The 18,027-nt window shown below is 35.5% G+C and overlaps 1 protein-coding gene across 4 annotated transcripts in view; it reads left to right on the forward strand.

The window, feature by feature from the left end:
• Positions 1-18,027, forward strand: part of AP3B1 (adaptor related protein complex 3 subunit beta 1) — a 150,426-nt gene that overhangs the window by 54,164 nt on the left and 78,235 nt on the right. For all 4 annotated transcript variants that reach the window (XR_007630479.1, XM_050328755.1, XM_050328753.1 and 1 more), the window contains exons 9-14: positions 1,982-2,079; positions 4,694-4,748; positions 4,830-4,901; positions 7,313-7,375; positions 8,273-8,405; positions 13,947-14,056. Coding sequence is in view for 3 of the 4 variants with exons in the window: in XM_050328755.1 (XP_050184712.1) it covers positions 1,982-2,079; positions 4,694-4,748; positions 4,830-4,901; positions 7,313-7,375; positions 8,273-8,405; positions 13,947-14,056 (531 nt within the window). In the remaining variant the exon portion in view is untranslated. The remainder of the gene's footprint in view (positions 1-1,981; positions 2,080-4,693; positions 4,749-4,829; positions 4,902-7,312; positions 7,376-8,272; positions 8,406-13,946; positions 14,057-18,027) is intronic.

Below are 18,027 nucleotides of genomic sequence, written 5' to 3' on the forward strand. Positions count from 1 at the left end.
GTTGTAATACGTGCTCCAAATAATATAGACAAACAAAGTATTAGCAAAAAATGTGGGAACACTTGAATCCAACTTAAATAACACGTGATGACTTTATCATAGCTAGCTTTTAATGCTAAAGCCTTCAGCAACCAGGATGGCACAAACTGTTTTAGTGGTATAGATCTACAAAGAAAATTGTAGTTGTTATTGATTCATTAATTTGTTCTTTTAAGTCTCGCATTTTAAAAGTGGACAATATGCACCTTGAATTATTTTGTCAGTCCAAGCCAGATTCATAGTGGTCTTGCCTTGGCAGGGTTGGAGGATAGATACAACATCATGACTGTAGTATGCTCTATATTATTTCCATGAAATTTTAAAATACAGGTAAATTTTTAGAAAGAGAAAAGGCTATGCTGATGGTGAATCATTGTGATGTTAATCAGATCACAGAATGTTATTTCTAACCTCAGCTTGTTCTGTTAATCAAGACTAGATGTCTTCAGGGAAAAGTCTTTGGGTGGTAATGAGTATTCATATCACTGCAAAAACAGTTACTGCACCGTGATTAAGTCACCTTGCAACTAATCCTGATAAGATAAGCAGATTAGGTTTTAGTTCTCCATTGGAAAATACTTCTAGATTCCAGCTAATGTCTTACTCTTTTCAAAATCACTTACAATCTGTGAGCAGACCTTGGAAAAAAATTGATTAAATTTTTACAACTTTTTGCTAGAAATTGCTGTTTGATGTCTATGATATTTCCTAATTTCACACAAAGAACAAGTATTTTGATATGTTTACCATCATACTTCACTGAGAACAGATTCGGTTGCTTTTTCCTCACATTCCATAAATAATTTTCTTAATATTTCTGTTAAATATAGTATTGATTCTCATTTAGGATCTTTAACTTCTGATATTAGATTTAGATATTTAGGTGCACATTGACAAGTGAAATCATGCTTCTTTGAATTGCTTTGAATTGTTACACAGATATTCATAACATTCTAAGAATTTACTTGCAATTAAATTAATTGCTTTCTCTGTGACCTTATATTTTTCTCTGTAATAAAAGATACCTGTAGTATATTGCTAAAAATATTTCAGTTATTTCCTGTTTTCAGATTTTTTAATCACTTTTTATTGTTTAATAATAATTTTTGTTTCATTAACACTAAGATTTTAGATACCGAGTGAAGTGTCATCGTGATAGCTTTACTTGGAATCTCCTTTCTATGATTTGTTTGGAACAGAGAGCTATCATGAGAGTTTTGTAGGAAAGGTTGTGACATGACATACTCATTATCATAGAGGTCATATTTTGCCTTTAACTTATGAGAAAACTTGAAAGAAAAAAATAGTATGAAAATTAAAAAATAAAAGTGCATTTCACAGCAATTTCCCGTCTTGGCTCATAGGCACAATAAGCTACTCTGTCTTCTGCTTTTCACTAGCCAGGATATTGGTATACAACTCTGTAGTTTTTACTAGTTTTGGATTTTATACTTTAAAAGTTGCCAGTAAAGGTAACTGTTGTTTTATAAATTACATAATAGCATAACTGAGTGCAATATTTTAAGTGGAATTTTGAACTTGTATTCATGAAGTCAAAGCACAACATAAGCAGAATTTTAAAGAAGTATTTCTTCATTAATTTGTGCAGCTGATGTTAGCAATGCTGACTTGTTAGGGATGATATTGGTATGTTTACAATTTGAATTATGTACTTTTTTCCCTCTCATTGTGCCTCTTCCTATGACCTTCTATTTACTATAGCGTACAATAAATACAGGGAGGAAGTGAAGGTACTTAATTAGTAAAAATATATTAATTCTGTGTTCTTCCTCAGTTTGCTTTGTTGATTTTGAAGACTGCAGGTAGGCACTTTGCTTTCTGAAAAAGAGTGAGTTGGTAGTTCTGCAGGTCTGAAGCACGTATGATAGATATGTATGAACAATTTAAAGTTAACGTGTTGTTCTGAATGTTCTCCTTTTAGGTGGTAATGGCAGTTGCACAACTTTACTGGCATTTGGCACCAAAATCAGAAGCTGGTATTGTTTCTAAGTCATTGGTGCGTTTACTCCATAGTAATAGGTAGGTCAAGTCCATACTTAACATCTCTAATTTTTTGTGAGAGCTTTTGTGTGTACTTGTTTAACCATAGTTGTAAGAATGCAACTGTTTCACTATTGTTTTCATTTTAAAATTGTCCTACAATACTCATTTTTACTCAGAAAATTAGGATCATTAAAAGTAACTCCATCATTTTCGTTACCATATCCAGGGATCCTCAGTATTGTATTTCATTTCTGTGACTTTCATTCTGACAAGAATCATGGCTGCTTTGTTAGTACTGAAATAGAGGCACTAGCAATTGGTTTGCTTAGGGTCTTGATTTTTTTTTTTAATTATTGGAATCTATTGGAAATTTACTTCCATTGAGTTCCATACTGTCTTGCTAGGTACTAAAGAAGTCTCCTGGTGTATAAATTCTTTTCCTGCACTTTAACACAAATCACAAAATAGATCAGTTTAGAAGGGACCACTAGAGATTATCTGGTCCAATCCCCTTGCTCAAGCAGAGTCACCTGGAACACAGTACTCAAGACTGTGTCCAGTCAGCTTTTGCATATCTCTGGGAAAGGAGACAACACATTTATTAAAAGTACCATTTGATCCTACTTAATCTCCTTTGTTTCCTTAATCCCTGGACTGTTTTTAAAGAAAAAAATTATATTTAATTCAGGACACTTAATTTCGACTTCCTCATCTTCAATATTACATTATCTACTTTTGTATGAAGGGTCTTGCCAGCCCATTTCATAAGATTGCTCATGCTGTTTTTTCATTTGTGTTTCCTAGTTTTGGCATGGTATGCCAATATTTGCTGCATAGAAGTGTGGAGTTTTTTCCCTACTCAGTTTTTTTTAGATTTTGAAATTTCATGTATATATGAGACACTATTAAGATGTTTTCAGAATTACTTTCTAACTATACCTGGTAACTTTGTTTAGAACTTCGCTGTGAAAGTAATTTACATTTTAAATTCATTGTTTGTGTTAAACAGACACCAAGGTTTTTTAAAAAGTCACTTCTATTGTGCCTGATAAGATTACTCGGATGTACTTTAAAGTTTGTAAGCTCTGTCATCATAGAACTCTTTCTCTGTAAACCTTTGCAGCTTACTCATGGCTAATATCTTTATCGTTTAAAAATTAGTAAAGAAGTAAAATTGTGTTATGTATTCATACTTTTATTTCAGGTAAGAATGAATCACTATTATTTTAGTGTTTTGTTTTATAGTTCTGTTATGCTTCCCATTCTGTGTGTACAAAGATAAGTAAAATGGCTAAAGCAATTTGATATATGTACAGATAACATATAGAGTTAAACTCATACTCACAATTAATATACTCATTTATACTCAAATTTCATTAAAAGAGAAGTCACTTCTTTCCTGTACCTCAACTAGTGCCTAAAACGTCACCAGTCTTCTGATTTTCCTCTGTTGAATGGCTTGTCTGTTCTCTGTTACCATTCTGGATGAAACACTTCTGTTGTTAGAGCCACTTTGAAATAAGCTTTTGCTGTTTGCCCTTGAAGTTATGTGCCTATGGCCTTTAAATTAACGTCAACTAAACTATAATCTAGTTAGGGTGAGAGTACCTGAAAGAGCATTTCATAGCAATTCCCAGTCTTGGTTCATCATGTGCAACTGATTATTTCCATGTACCTATATAAGAATTACATAAAAATAGGTTTAAGATATTAAGTATGTCTCTATTATTAGTTTTCTTTGTAAGCAACGGCTGTAATTACCTTAGAGCTATTAGACAGTTTTGAGTAAGAGGAGATAATGGGTATGATGATTTCTCTATTAGGATGTACTTGCAGCATGCAAGGTTTGAGCACTCATGGTTCAGAAAAATTGTATGTAAATCATTGTTTAGTTTTTAAGCAATTGGTGGCACAAACTCTGCAGTTTAAAAGCTTTAGACTGGTACTCAGATTTCTTTTTGCTCGCTCCTGCTGAGGCTTTTGAACTAATGCATGAGTTGTGGGAATGCCCTCCAATCATGTTTAAAATTTTTGTGTTTAGAATGTTACATAAATCTATTGTCTGTATCTTAGGAAGACTATTATGTAAAAGTACTGCTTTTTGATAGATGTGTACACCTGCCAGTGTATACCCTGCCCTTTTTTGAGAATTTTTAGAAAAATTATTTAAGACCAGAAAAGTCACAGCAATTCTTGCTCATTGTGCAACGATTAACTGTTCTTGTAATTAATATAGTCATTTCAACACTGCAGATGAGGGTGGTATGTTTTTGTTCTCCAGCTGTATCATCCTGAAATATTTGTTCCAAGAGGGTCATTGGAATGTAAGGTTTTTGTAAGTGATTTTCATGTTATTAAGATGATTAATAGATTTCTGTTTTAAATAAATACCCAAGGTCCAGAAGAGGCACACCACTGATGTCAGTGAATATTTTTGCATACTGGCATTTTAAGAAATGAGAACCCGGTTTCATACATCTTCTTGTGAAGAAGATGATGAACTTCTAGCAGTTGTTTTCAATGTTTGTGCCAAAACAAATGTATAATTGACTTGATATTCAAATAGAATTGGACTTTCTTTGCCATGTTGCATTCTTCTATGTACCTTTAATTTTACACAATGACTCTTATTTTTCTTTTCACATTCTAGGGAGGTGCAGTATATTGTTCTGCAAAATATTGCCACTATGTCAATTCAGAGAAAGGTATACCCTATTTAGAATTTTCTAAATCATTTTTTATATGAAACTACAGAGAGAGCTACATAAATATGTTCTGATTTTCAGGGTATGTTTGAACCTTTTCTGAAGAGTTTCTATGTTAGATCAACTGATCCAACTATGATCAAAACACTGAAGGTGAGTTTAAAAACAAATTCTTCTATATAGTGCTGGACTAATTAGTTTTCAACAGAAAGGTACAATTCTTTTCACTGATAGGACACATCATTCTTTGTGGTTTCTTTTCTTCACTAGGAAATGTAGAGTTGTGACTCTTAGTTAACTAAGTCCACAATTGTCCTTTGGGCTTGTCAGGCTGTCTGAAAGTTCTCTTGTTACTGTATTGCTGGTGGCAGATGAGCTGTGTTTTCCACTACAGCATTTAGGACTTCTCAGTGATAGAGAGCACTACAGTTTTTATCCAACCAACCATTCTAACATTGTGGAGTTTGACTGTTTTCATGTGAGGAAGAGACTCTTTAATACCGTTAGCTTAAAAAGAGTTCGAGTCTGTTCCTCTGTACAAAATGGGGCAGTGTTAGAGTTCCAAACTCCCTTTGAAGTCAGCATCTGACATGAGAAGTACTTTAGGCTTTCCTCAAGGTCACATCTCAGTGCATGTTTTTTGGCTGTTGTCTTCTTTTTTTCTCTATTCTTATTCTTTAACAAATGTGAAATCCTTGACAAAACAATAGCTAAAAAATTATCTACTATTATGTGCCTTTTCTCATTTTCCTTTAGGTTGTTGTAAGCACTTGTGTTTAGGAGTGGAAGGTACAGTTTTCTGAAAAAAACATTATTTTTTCCTATCTTCATTTTACATGCATATTGTACCCTCATTATACATTCAAGAGTGGTGATGTCCAAGATGGCCATGCCAAACCCATTATATTTTTTTATGTCTAAATAAATTTGAGGCAAAAAGATATTCTCCACATTTAATGATTATGATAACTGTCAGGAATACTGTCAGGAATGCCTTACTGTTATGCAAGAAAAGTCAGTCCCAATATAATTGAAGTTAATACTTTTAAATTCCCATATTAATTGATAATACGGTGTGGAAGGGGTGGAGAAGTAAAGATTGGGTGTTTTTCTTTCATTGTCTCATTTGTTTCTTGGTGGCTGAAAAATTTAGGACATCATGAACTGTTATGTACGTAAGGAAATCTTGTGGATTTGTCTATCTCCTACCTTTGTAGTTCCAGCATATCAGCTATAAGACAGAATGATGAGACCCATGGCAGTATTTAAAATGTGGGGGCACCCTGGAATTCATCCGCTGTTCATTTCTATTATGTTCCTTTTTTCTTTCCCAACATCAAGTTTGGTTTTTTGGTCACTGGTTAGCATTGAGCTTATATCTTCACAGATATTTTAATCACAATTTCTCAGTTAGTTGTAATCATCTCAGAGCCTATAATTTTCTGTACAGGTCAGGTTTTTACACAATTATGAACATTACTTTGCAGATACATGTGTTGAAATTTTTTTTGCCATTTTATTAACCAATCCCCTACTACTTGGACATCTTATGCAACCTTTCTTAGTCAGCCTTTGTCTTCATTTAATGGAAAACTGTCAGATCGGTAAAAACTTTGTCACCTGTCTTCTCATTGCTTTCGTAATTCATATATGAAAAAGGCTGGCAAAGATATTTGTGATATTCTATTGATAGCCATCCTGTGCTATAAGATAGTCTCCTTTTTTCCTGCCTATTTGCCTTTTTCAATTATCCTCTTGCTTTCTATGCTATGCTGGTTATTTATCTTTAAGAGCCTTCCGTTATAGGTCTTACCAAACTGTTTTTGAAGTACTGGTGGACTGTATCAATTAAGTATCCTTTTCTGGGTGCCTCCAACTCAAAAAATACCACCAGATTGCTGAGTATGGCTTCCCATTATAGAGATAGGATTGTCTTTTCAGTTTACTTTGTTCAAAGGTCTGGAAGTATAGCATCTTAGACAATATATACCAAGTATTGTACATCGTCCTTTTGTTCATAAGGAACAAAGAAGAGAGTTTTCATGGTCTGATGTTGTTGATATTGATTAAGATCTGAGGAATCTCATAGGTGTAAGTGTTTCTTAACTGAGTTTAAAGGTCTTTTTTTACAGTTCATCTGAATATAAGGCACAATTTATCTCTCCCCAGCTGCAGTCATGACTTCCGTTATTTCTTCTTGCACTTGCTAGTTGTCACATGGTTCTTCCATGCTAAGGCCTGTTGTGTAACATTGGAAAGCATACTCACAGAAGTATTTCAAGTCCATTTGATATGCAGTGCAACACTAAAGCTAGAGCTTGTAGCAATTGCATCACTGCACCCTACAGTCCTGCTTTGAAAACTTTTTGAGTACTAGCAAAGAAAATACTCCTCTTGAACGCAGTGCTGGTGCCAGTTGAAACTGACAGTGGTATACTCTGTTGAATTCTGAATGGTATTTTAATAGTACTGTCTTTTACTTATGTACAATAAAAGTATAGTGTACATGTGGTACTGTTTGTAATATTTTAGCTTTTGATAAAATACCTTTTTTTTTCTTGTAGCTTGAAATCTTGACAAATTTAGCAAATGAAGCCAACATATCAACGCTGCTTCGAGAATTTCAGGTTTGTAGAGAAGTGTATTCTTCTAATGTGAATGCTCTCTTTTGCCTTTATTGGATGTTTCTTTTAGATTCTTAGGCTTAAATTTTTCAAGTTTAAGTCTTTTCCAGGATAAAATGTTCTCAAAATGGAAATGAAACTGTCTTATATCTTGATGGATAATGGAGATTTTTGTATATCGAAAGGAGTTTCAATGTTTTGTTTCTCACTCTCCTTCCAGCTACCAAAAAAAAGAAATTAAGTGGTGGCAAAAACTTGAGCATTCTGTATTCTTTAAAACAAATTCTACCAACTTGACTGACACTGTAAGTCACTATATGATAGTCTTAATTTTAGCGGTATTTGGCCATCAGCATTTATGGCTGAACCTCACTTCCATAAGTCATTTGATGAAATAGTATTGTCTCCAATATCTTTATCAGCAAGACGTTCTACCTATATTGTGAAACAGTGTCTGTGCTTCTTTCTTTCCTCTTTGCTTATGACATCTATTTTCATTGCTTCAGTTCTCTGGCTGGATTTCTCTGAAAGGTACTGGTTCTCAGGCAGGTAGGTTATTCATAGTTTCACAGATGCTCCTAGTTAAATGAACTGAAACCTCTCTGAAGAGAGAGCTCATCGACTCTTCCAGCCATGCACACAAACTAATTGCTGTTTTTGGTTAATTGCCCCCTGCCCCAAACTTCCTTGAAATCAGAGGTTTGCATGGCCACGGGTGACCAAAGCTGAAAAGAAAATACCTTCTAAAAGTGACAGGTGAAAAAATATTACTACTAATGTGCAATGTAGCTTTCTAGGTTGAATTTATTGTACAGTATGTGTCTGTCTTATGAGGATAGTATGGTAAGTCTTTGTGTGACAAGAGTTATCCATTGACTAATGAAAATCCTGTTTCCTTAGACTTACGTGAAAAGCCAAGATAAACAGTTTGCTGCAGCTACAATTCAGGCTATAGGCAGATGCGCAACTAACATCACCGAAGTGACTGACACATGCCTCAACGGCCTTGTATGTTTGCTGTCCAACAGGGATGGTAAGCTAAATGTTCTCTTTGTTTTCTCAGTAGCTGATGGCATGAAACCTTTTCTTAATGAGGACCACACAGAGCAGATCACGTTAAAAACCATGTTAGGGTTGACTTTTGTAAGAATTTAGCTGACAAGACTGGATAAAAATAGTGATCCTGGACTTCCAAAGCATATCATATTCAATGGGTACATATTTTCTCTTTTGTTAGTGAAATTAATTCCTTGTGGCCTGCAATTACATCTTTACCTACTTTTTCTTAAAATGCTGTGCTTATTAAAGTGTGATGGTTTTTTTCATAGCAGTAGTTTTACTGTTATATGTTTAGTTGCATCTAAGCAGTTAGCCTGTAGAGGGTGCTGAAAGCTTGGAATTTTTTTTTTATTGCATCAATGCCTAACTGAATTAAAAAAATTAAATACTTTTAGGATAAATAGCCCCAAATTTGGCTTGATTTTGTAACCTAACCTTCTGTTATTTTTATATAGTGAAACAGAGTTGCAAGTCACTAAGGAACATAAGAAGGAGCAGATAAAGTCATAGGATATAGCACCACTATAAATCAATACCTGATAATATTGTATAATCTTACTGGTTGCCAATGAATATTGAAGATGATAAGTCAAGTAGAGAACTGGAAGATGATTATGTAGTGTACAGTTTATGTGAAAGTAGTTAAATATTGTAAATAGAGTTAGGAAATATATGCTTTAAAAATAATGTCAGGAAGGAGGAAAAACATGATTTTGGGGTGCCCTGGAGTAATTAGAATTATTCAGAGAACATAGATGAGATCTCCTCTAAGCTTTGAAAAGTAGCATTAGTGCCTCTGCATATCTTCCGGGTATGTTGATGGTAATCATAAAAAAAGCTTTATTGGGGACATCGCCTTGGCAGCACATAGTCATCCTGTGACCCACTAATACACTCAGAGCTTTCTCTTACTTGGTTTATAAGCTGTGAATCCTCATTCTCAACCCCCTCACCTCGTATCAGAAATTCCTGAGAGGCCTCAGTGCTTTGTAGTTTTAATATATGTAACTTTTAATTTCCTAGTGCTCTAGACCTTGTTTACATTTAAGCTTTTCTGATTATCAACTATGTTTAAAATATCTTCCCAAATTGTGCTACAAGGCATGTGTGCACAGTGCATCTTTTTGTATTACATTCAGCAATTACCGTTGTAAAAATACAAGCTTTAAAGCTTGTTCTTGATTTGCTTAATTCTACTAGCAATCTTACTCTAACTGAAAGGGCTCCTTTCAGCATGTACAGATCCCCATTTTTCTTCTGTTTTAAATTAAATAATAAAACTATCACTTCAGAATACTGAGTTTGTTACTTAATAATCCTTTTTTTTCTGTTTTCTTGCTTTGTTTTTCTTTTTGCTAAGAAGAAACAAAGATAAGAGGAAAAGGGTTTTTCTTTTATCATAGATTGTCAATTTAATATTTTCTTCAGAGTAATTCTATATATATACACACACATGTGAGTCTATGTATACAAAGGTCTGTCTCAACAAGATTAGTTTTCTTGTCTGTTCCTAAGTAGTTGTCTAGCAAATAAAATTATCTTCTTGTGCTTACTGTTCTGAAAGACTGCAAAGGATATATTGAGGATCTTTTAAACCTGGCAGCTGGCAAATTGCTTTACCATAGTTGCAGTGTCTTCATTCCTTCTTTCAAGGAAGGAATAGAATGGCATAATTTATGTGGTGCCTTTCCCCAGGTGACAGGAAATTACCAATAGTCTCAGCTTACTGAATATACGAGTTTTGGCATGGTAAGGGAATAAAAAGAGATTTAGCCAGTGTAGGAGTCTTGGTAATCTTGCTCTCCCTCAACTTTCAACGTTTAAGTATACGAGCAATCTGTTTACTGTGTGACTTCTTTCATAGTAATTCAAGACCTGGAATTAATTCTGCTGCTTTGCATAGCATGAAGCACAAGCTGGTAGATCCAACAGGTTCTGAGGTCCATGAAAGCAGAGTCAGAGAGGTGACCAGACTAATTCTACCAAACCAAAATAGAATGCTGAAGAACAGGCTTGTGGCTAAACTGGCTTCTAATTCTATGCTCTTGTTCTGGAATGGCCTTAACTGTAGATATAACCCAACACTCAAGATATCTTGACTGTACCTGGCTGTACAATTCACCATTCTGGAACTTGGGTGCTGAGAGGCAGAATGTCATTCCAGAAACAAGGCTGTGGGGAAGGCAAGAGTTGCTCTTGAAATTTCTTTGGATATTTATCAGTGGCTTATTTAAAGTCAGATTTCCCCTACTCAGGAAAGCTGTGGGCTATGGAAAAAAAAAACAAAACCAACAACATTTGAACTACAGAAGCACAACAGAAACTAGAAAGTGCAATAATGAGACACTCAAAAAGCTTTGTAAAGAGTTATCCCACCTGGACCTGACTGACTCCTGGAGAGACTGTTCTGTGTGAAGCCATATTGAGGGCTGAGAATTATTTTCCTTCCTCATTTGCTGAAGGAAGAAAAATTGTTTTGGTTCCTTGATGTGACATTTGGCATTTGACTATTGCGTTGATAATTTCAACTGACCACTGGCCACACTGTGACATAAAAGTCATTTTAGATGTAAAAGACAGATAGGACTATTGGAAGTCTCTTTTTTCTGTCTGTATATACTGTATATAACTGTGTTCTGCATATAGTAGAAACTCTGCAGGTTTTTTTTTAAATGAGTGACTTTCATTTTCTGTCTTGAAAGTTGCAGGTTGAATGTAAACACAGTTGTAGGATGTATAGCTAAAACTTTTTTTTCCCTACAAATTTATACAAAACCAGGAAAGTTATAAAATCTTTTGAACTGTTAATACATCAGGTAAATACTACATATCTAGTGTAACTACTGCTAGAATGACATAAAAGCAAAACAACTCCTTGTAACTTTCAGTTTATATGTATTGATGGGGTTTCTGAGTTTTGTTATTTATAAGGATGGAAAAGTTAAACAGGTTAAACTTTGTGTCGTTCTGAAAAGCAGAAACTTCAGGTTTACCTGGATACTTAGTACTTGCCTTTTGACATTGTTTTTAACCATTTGCATAACTTTCTAATAACCCAAATAATCACAGGAGTGTTTGGGTATAGAAGGGACCTTTAAAGATCAGCTAGTCCAACACCCCTGCCATGGGCAGGGATACTTTCCATTAGACCTCGTGGCTCCAACATCTGTCTAACCTGACCTTGAATGTTTCCAGGAATTGGCATCACCACCAGTCTCAGTAACCTGTTCCAGTGTTTCACCACCCTCATTGTAAAAAATTTCTCTCTTATATATAATCTAAATTAACCTTGTTTTTCTTTGAAACCATTACCCGTTGTACTGTCTCAATAGGCCCTGATAAAAGCTTTATCCCCATCTTTCTTGTAAACCCCCTTTAGGTACTGAAAGGTCACTAGAAGGTCTCCCCAGAGCCTTCTATTCTTCAGGTTGAACAACCCCAAACTCTCTCAGTCTTTCCTTATAGAAGAGGTACTCCGGCCCTCTAATCATTTTTGTGGCCTACTCTGGAGTTGTTCCAACATGTCCATGTTTTTCTTGTGCTGTGTACTCTAAAGCTGGATGCAGTGCTCCAGGTGAGGTCTCACCAGAGCAAAGCAGAGGGGCAGAATCCCCTCCCTTGGTCTGCTGGCCATGTAGGCTTTTGATGCAACCCAGGATACAATTGTCTTTCTGGGCTCTTGAGCGCACATTGCTGCATCATGTCCAGTTTTTCATTCACCTCAAATCCTTCTCAGCAGGGCTGCTCTCAAAGTGCTCATCCTCCAGCCTGGATTGATACTGATATGACCCCGTAGATATAATTTACGCTGTTTTGAAATTCTTGTGTTCATATATCATTGCCTTCTATGCACTTTTCCTTTGATAATTCTGGTAAAGTTACATTTTAAAATTTTCTTGCTGCTCATTCAGAATGCCATTTTTATCTCCCCTTTTAGTGTTTTGTTGGAGTTTGGTTTTTAGATCTACATGTCTGTCTTTTGTTTCATGCTTATTTTTGGGATTCTTTGTGTGTGTAAAGCAAGCCTCCAAGATTCTCTCTATTTTTTCTGGACTGTGCAAGCCCTTATTCTAAAATAAAGTCATTTTATTTCTGTTGGTACTTTCTTTCCTGGTATCCAGACTTGTGTAAAAGAACTGTACTGGTTTATTTGTTCACAGTTCTGGTTTATTTTCCTTAAATTTGCTCCCACAGATTGCATTAAAGTGGTTTCTATTGTGACATTTCATTTAGTGCAGTTGATTTTATCATAATCAGTTCTACATTGTCAACAGGTGTTTTAAATAATGACTTCAAGTCTGCTTAGGTTTTTGGGTTCCGTTTTATTTTTCTGAACTGTTCAATGTATCACGCTATAAATATTCCAGATTGTAATTTTCAAGAATTGTCTTCTTCTCTTAGTATCTGGCAAAACACAATTTAAATTAGATTCATCTGTAGGATTACACAAGACGTTGAGATATATGAAGCAGACATGTTAACCTTGCTTCAAGGAATTAGTCTAGAAAATGACAGATGTCATGTCAAATAAAGGATGACACAAAAAGCTGCAAGCTAAAACTTAAGCATCTCATAAGCTTATGGCATAATGATGCACACTCAGATCTTTTGAAAAGCCTATATCCATAAAGAACTTCGCTTTCTCAAAAAAATAAGCAAACAAACCCCAAAATTTAGGCATTTCTTCCCCATGCTGTTCTGTTGAAACTTGACCATCCTTGATTGCTAAATGAATGGTCCATGTGTCAGGTTAACTCTTGAGATGTAGGAATATCTCTGTTTAACCAGTGATAGTTAGACTTCATCTTTCCTGACAGCAGTTTACTCTTGCACCTTTGCACCTATTGGGTCTTTTTAGCTTTAGAAGTTGTATATTTCATAGAAGCTGAATAGGCTATGAATGTTACTTGTTACAGTAGTTAAGCACTCCAGTGCATGACTTCGGCATGAATCTTAGAGCAGCTTGCTACTTAGAAGCTTCATTGGAATGTACTAGAGATTACGTTACAGATCTGAGAGGCACTGTTTAGAATGTGTAAAAGTGCAAAGGAAATGCGTAATTATTTCTCCAGCGTATGAATGATCTGTTACTTTTAATGTTGAATATTTCTTTGAAAATTTAACTTGTTTGTATTTTTAATGCAGATTTCAAATTACTTATGAATATGCGTGATTTTAATGAAAAACTTTTTTTTTTTTTCACACTGTTCCTCAGTTGGAGAAGGAAAAATACAAAATGTGTCTTTACTAAAAGACAGTTTCATAAAAAGTATGTAGTAGGATGAAATTTTTCCATTTAGAATGTTTCTTTGTCCTCTTTTTGCTGCTTATAACTTGATTCAGGAATCTGAACTTGAGATACTTAGAACCGTTTACGTCTTTGTTACCAAGTAAATGGAATTCAGTTCTGCAAAGCATGTTTTAAAAGCTTTGAAATATTTTACAATCAATTATTTATGACTTTTTCCTTTGCATAAATGCTTTTAAAATTAATAATTTGTTTTCTCTGAAACAGAAGTCGTAGTTGCTGAAAGTGTTGTTGTCATTAAGAAACTGCTGCAAACCCAACCAGCACACCATGGTGAAATTATTAAGCATATGGCCAAACTCTTGGATAACATTACAGTGAGTATTTTTTCACACTGTCTAATTTTCCTTGTTGACAGATAGTGAAATTTTTATGTCCTTTGAATTTGTGCCACAAATGGAAAGAGGTATATTAGAGAAATACAACATAGCTTTTAATTTTTGACATAAAATGTGGTGTTTTGTGATCTTAAAGAAAAGGAAATAGAAGTTGTCAAATGGCATCTATTTGTGCCTTAGATCTGGAAAACAATTTTGAGAAAGATCCCTGGAAATTTTGAGTATTGCTAGTACTGTTATGCCAAGATGAATAGCAGGTTTAGAATATGAATTGGATAAGATGCAATGAAAGTAAGGGCAAAGCAGCACCTATCTTGAGGATTATCAGCCAGTTGTGTTAGTGATCTGGAGTGGAGTTTAAAAAATTTTATTTTAAACCTTTTTCCCCAAATCACCTGAGCTTTCCATGGTATCAGACATGCTGCTGTTGAGTTTGTTTTGAAGTTGCATTTTTCTCTCCTGTGAGATTCTGTGGTATTTAGCAGTAAAATTTGCATTATTCGTTATCATCTGTCTTTAGATTTATTTGACCTTTAGGTATGCAAATAGTTACTTGCCAAATTCTCCGCACAGTCCCAGTAATTGGTACAACATTTAGTAGTCTATACTAAATTAGAATATAGGCCTGATGACCAATAAGCTACCTATTTCATCATAAACCAATGGTGACAGATTTTGATCTGTCAGTAATTATTTTTGTGTAGAGCCTCTTAAGTAAGACTGTTTAGTTTCATAAAATTGCACATTTGTTCATGATGGAGCAGTTTCTAAATCAGTGAGTCTTCATTTTTCAGTAGTTGAACTTGGCAAAGTTTGGATTATTAAAAGAGAGAGGAAATGTGATATTCTTGGTTCATGTTTGCTGACAAATAAAATGAATCTTTGACCCCTAAGAGCTAATGATCAAACTCTTTAACTGAAGTAAAGACAATAAATTCTACTGAATTTTTTATATCAAAAGAGGATATAAGATAATGCTGCTAATTACATATCAAAATAAGTATTACCTATTTTATAATAATCACCTGTGTCTTCAGAAAATTTGTTCAATATTTTGATTATTACAATCTCTTAAATAGTGTATAATCTTATTACAGACAACTTCTGGCACTTCACCAAATGAGTTTGTCATCTTGTTTCCACATATTGTACAGGCAAAAATAGTTATTTTCTAAGTATTCCATTTAACACTTAGAAGAGTTTTATACAATCAAAGCTTCCAGGTAAATGCTTTAAGTTTTAAATAAAGAGAATATTTTTAGAAAATAAAGTCTCTAAGTTGAATAAGGGGGGCAGAAAGACATGCTGTACTTGAACTACTTCGGTGTTCTCAGGTTTTGCAGTATGAGGTTGTACAGAATATCAGAAAATGGTAAGTAGTAGGAGAACAGTCTGTGGCATAGAACAGTCATAGGAATAAATTAAAAGTCAAAATCTGATTCTGAATCATGCTTCTTATTCAAGAACAAAGCAATGATGTAGGCTCTCCAAGGTGAGAGCTGTTTTATATCTTGTTTGACAGTTTTCCCTGTAATTTTTTAATAACTTCCAAGATACATGTTTCTCAGTATGCTTCAGAATAAATCGGGAAGAAGTTCATATTTATAATTTTTCTGAAATAACCTGCCCCAATTATGTCTGAAAATGAATGTATTCCTTTACAGAATGGTTTGGGTTGAGAGGGACCTGTAAAGGTGATCTAGTCCAAACCCCCATCCCCTTACTTCTGTAAAGGTTGAGCATATACATTTAGGAAGAAGAATATAATTACTGAGGATGTGAGTTTGAAGGGTCAACATTTAATACAGTATTACTGGAGTTCCTGAGATTTGTGCCTGTACTTTAAACGTTGCTCTTGGTAAAAGTGGTTGTCAGTTGATGTGACACAATTGCCTTGAGTTTTGTGTGCTGTAAGACAGAGACACAAATCAAGGTTTCCTGACCATTATTACATTGACATACAGTATGTGTACATACATACACATTTGTATACACAGTTACTTTGCATGGTTTTTTGTAGTGTTTGGGAGTTTTTTGTTTTTTTCTTCCTGACCTCTTCTGTTGGGTAAAGTATTAGAATTGAAACTTACAGTACCTACCCTATAGCCGTATGCAGGAGTATACCACTGTCTTTGAATGACTCTTGCATTTGGATGTAGGAGAAGCAGTCAAATGATATGTTGTTGAATGAACTTGACAGAAACTAGAGGATAGGAGGATGTGACCAAAGTAGTTATTTGTTGATTTTTAGAGTTGAAATTAATTTTAATACTATGTAATGCACAACTGAAAGCATGAACAGAATTAAATACTATTAAATCAACAAGCACTTAAAGAAAAAATAAACTTTCTGGTTGTTCTATCAGGGTTTAGTTTAGGTAAATGGCAAACAGCCTCTAAAATAAACAAAACTGGTGTAAACTCAGTGGAATACCTTAATGGATTGGTACCTGAATTTCTCTCATTGATATTGTGTTAGCCTGAGATTGTGATTGGCAATCACAGTCAAGGTGCCTAAATCACAATCAAGGTGCCTAAAAATCTTTCCTAGCAATGTTTCTTTCAGGTCAGGTACTTTACTGACATTCTTGTCTTCTTCTTCTTCATCTACAGAAGTGTAGTGGGTTGATCCTGGCTGGACACGAGGTACCCACCAAAGCCCCTCTATCATTCCCATCTGCAAACGGACAGGGGAGAGAAAGTAGAATGTAGGGTTCATGAGTTAAGAACCCGGAGAGGTCACTCACCAATCACTGTCAAAGAAAAAACAGACTTGAAGTGGGGATATTAGCTGAATTTATTACTAACAGAATCAGTGCATGATAATGAGAAGTAAAATAAATCTTAAACACACCTTCCCCTCATCCCTCCCTCCTTTCCAGCTTCTGCTTCCTTCCCGCCACACAGGGAAACGGGGAATGGGGCTTATGGTGAGTTCATCCCAGGTTGTTTCTGGTGCTGCTCAGGGAGAAGAGTCCTTCCCCCACTCCAGCCTGGGATCCTTCTCACAGGAGACAGTCCTTCTGAACTTCTCTAGTGTGAGTCCATCCCACAGGCAGCAGTTTGCCATGAACTGCTGCAATGTGAGTCCCTTTCCACGGGATGCAGTCCTTCAAGTACAGGCTACTCCAGCGTGGATCCCTCACAGGGCCACAGTTCCTACCAGGAAAACCTGCTCCATCATGGGCTCTCTCTTCATGAGCCAGCAGGTCCCTGCCAGGACCCTGCTCCATCATGGGCCTCCCACAGGGTCACAACCTCCTTTAGGCGTCCATCTGCTCCAGCATGGGTCTCCTCCATGGGCTGGAGGTGGATCTCTGCATCTCCGTGGTCCTCCATGGTCTGCAGGGGACAGCCGCTTCACCATGGTCTGCACCACGGGCTGCAGGGGAACCTCAGCTCCAGTGTCTGGAGCACCTTCTCCCCCTCCCTCTCCAGTGACCTTGATGTCTGCAGAGTTGTTCACATGTTCTCACTCTGCTCTTCTCTGATTGCAATTTCCCTCTGCCCAGTAATTATTTTTTTCCTCTTTTAAATATGTTATCACAGAGACATTACTGTCATTCCTGATTGGCTCAGCCTTGGCCAGCAGTGGGACCATCCAGTGGTCTTAGTGATGGGACCATTCTGGAGCTGACTGACATTGGCTCTACCAGGCATGGGGGAAGCTTCTGGCAGCTTCTCACAGAAGCCCCCCCTGTAGACCCTCTGCTGCCAAAACCCGACCATGCAAACCCAATACAAGAAACAGTTTAGAAAGTGATAGGATATAGAATATTTAGAAAATAAGTGTTTTCTCTTGTAAAATAAATAAAAGATAAGGTAAAAAACGTTAAATGTTAAGACCATATATATAAATAATAAGACCCAATATAAGAAGTATTAGGAAGTTCAAATAAAAATTACTGAGCTCTTGTAGACCACTGACTCTCATATACAGTAAAGATTAG

The sequence above is a fragment of the Myiozetetes cayanensis genome, unplaced genomic scaffold (assembly GCF_022539395.1).
Source record: "Myiozetetes cayanensis isolate MyiCay16 unplaced genomic scaffold, myiCay2020 scf4, whole genome shotgun sequence".
NCBI lineage: Eukaryota > Metazoa > Chordata > Aves > Passeriformes > Tyrannidae > Myiozetetes > Myiozetetes cayanensis.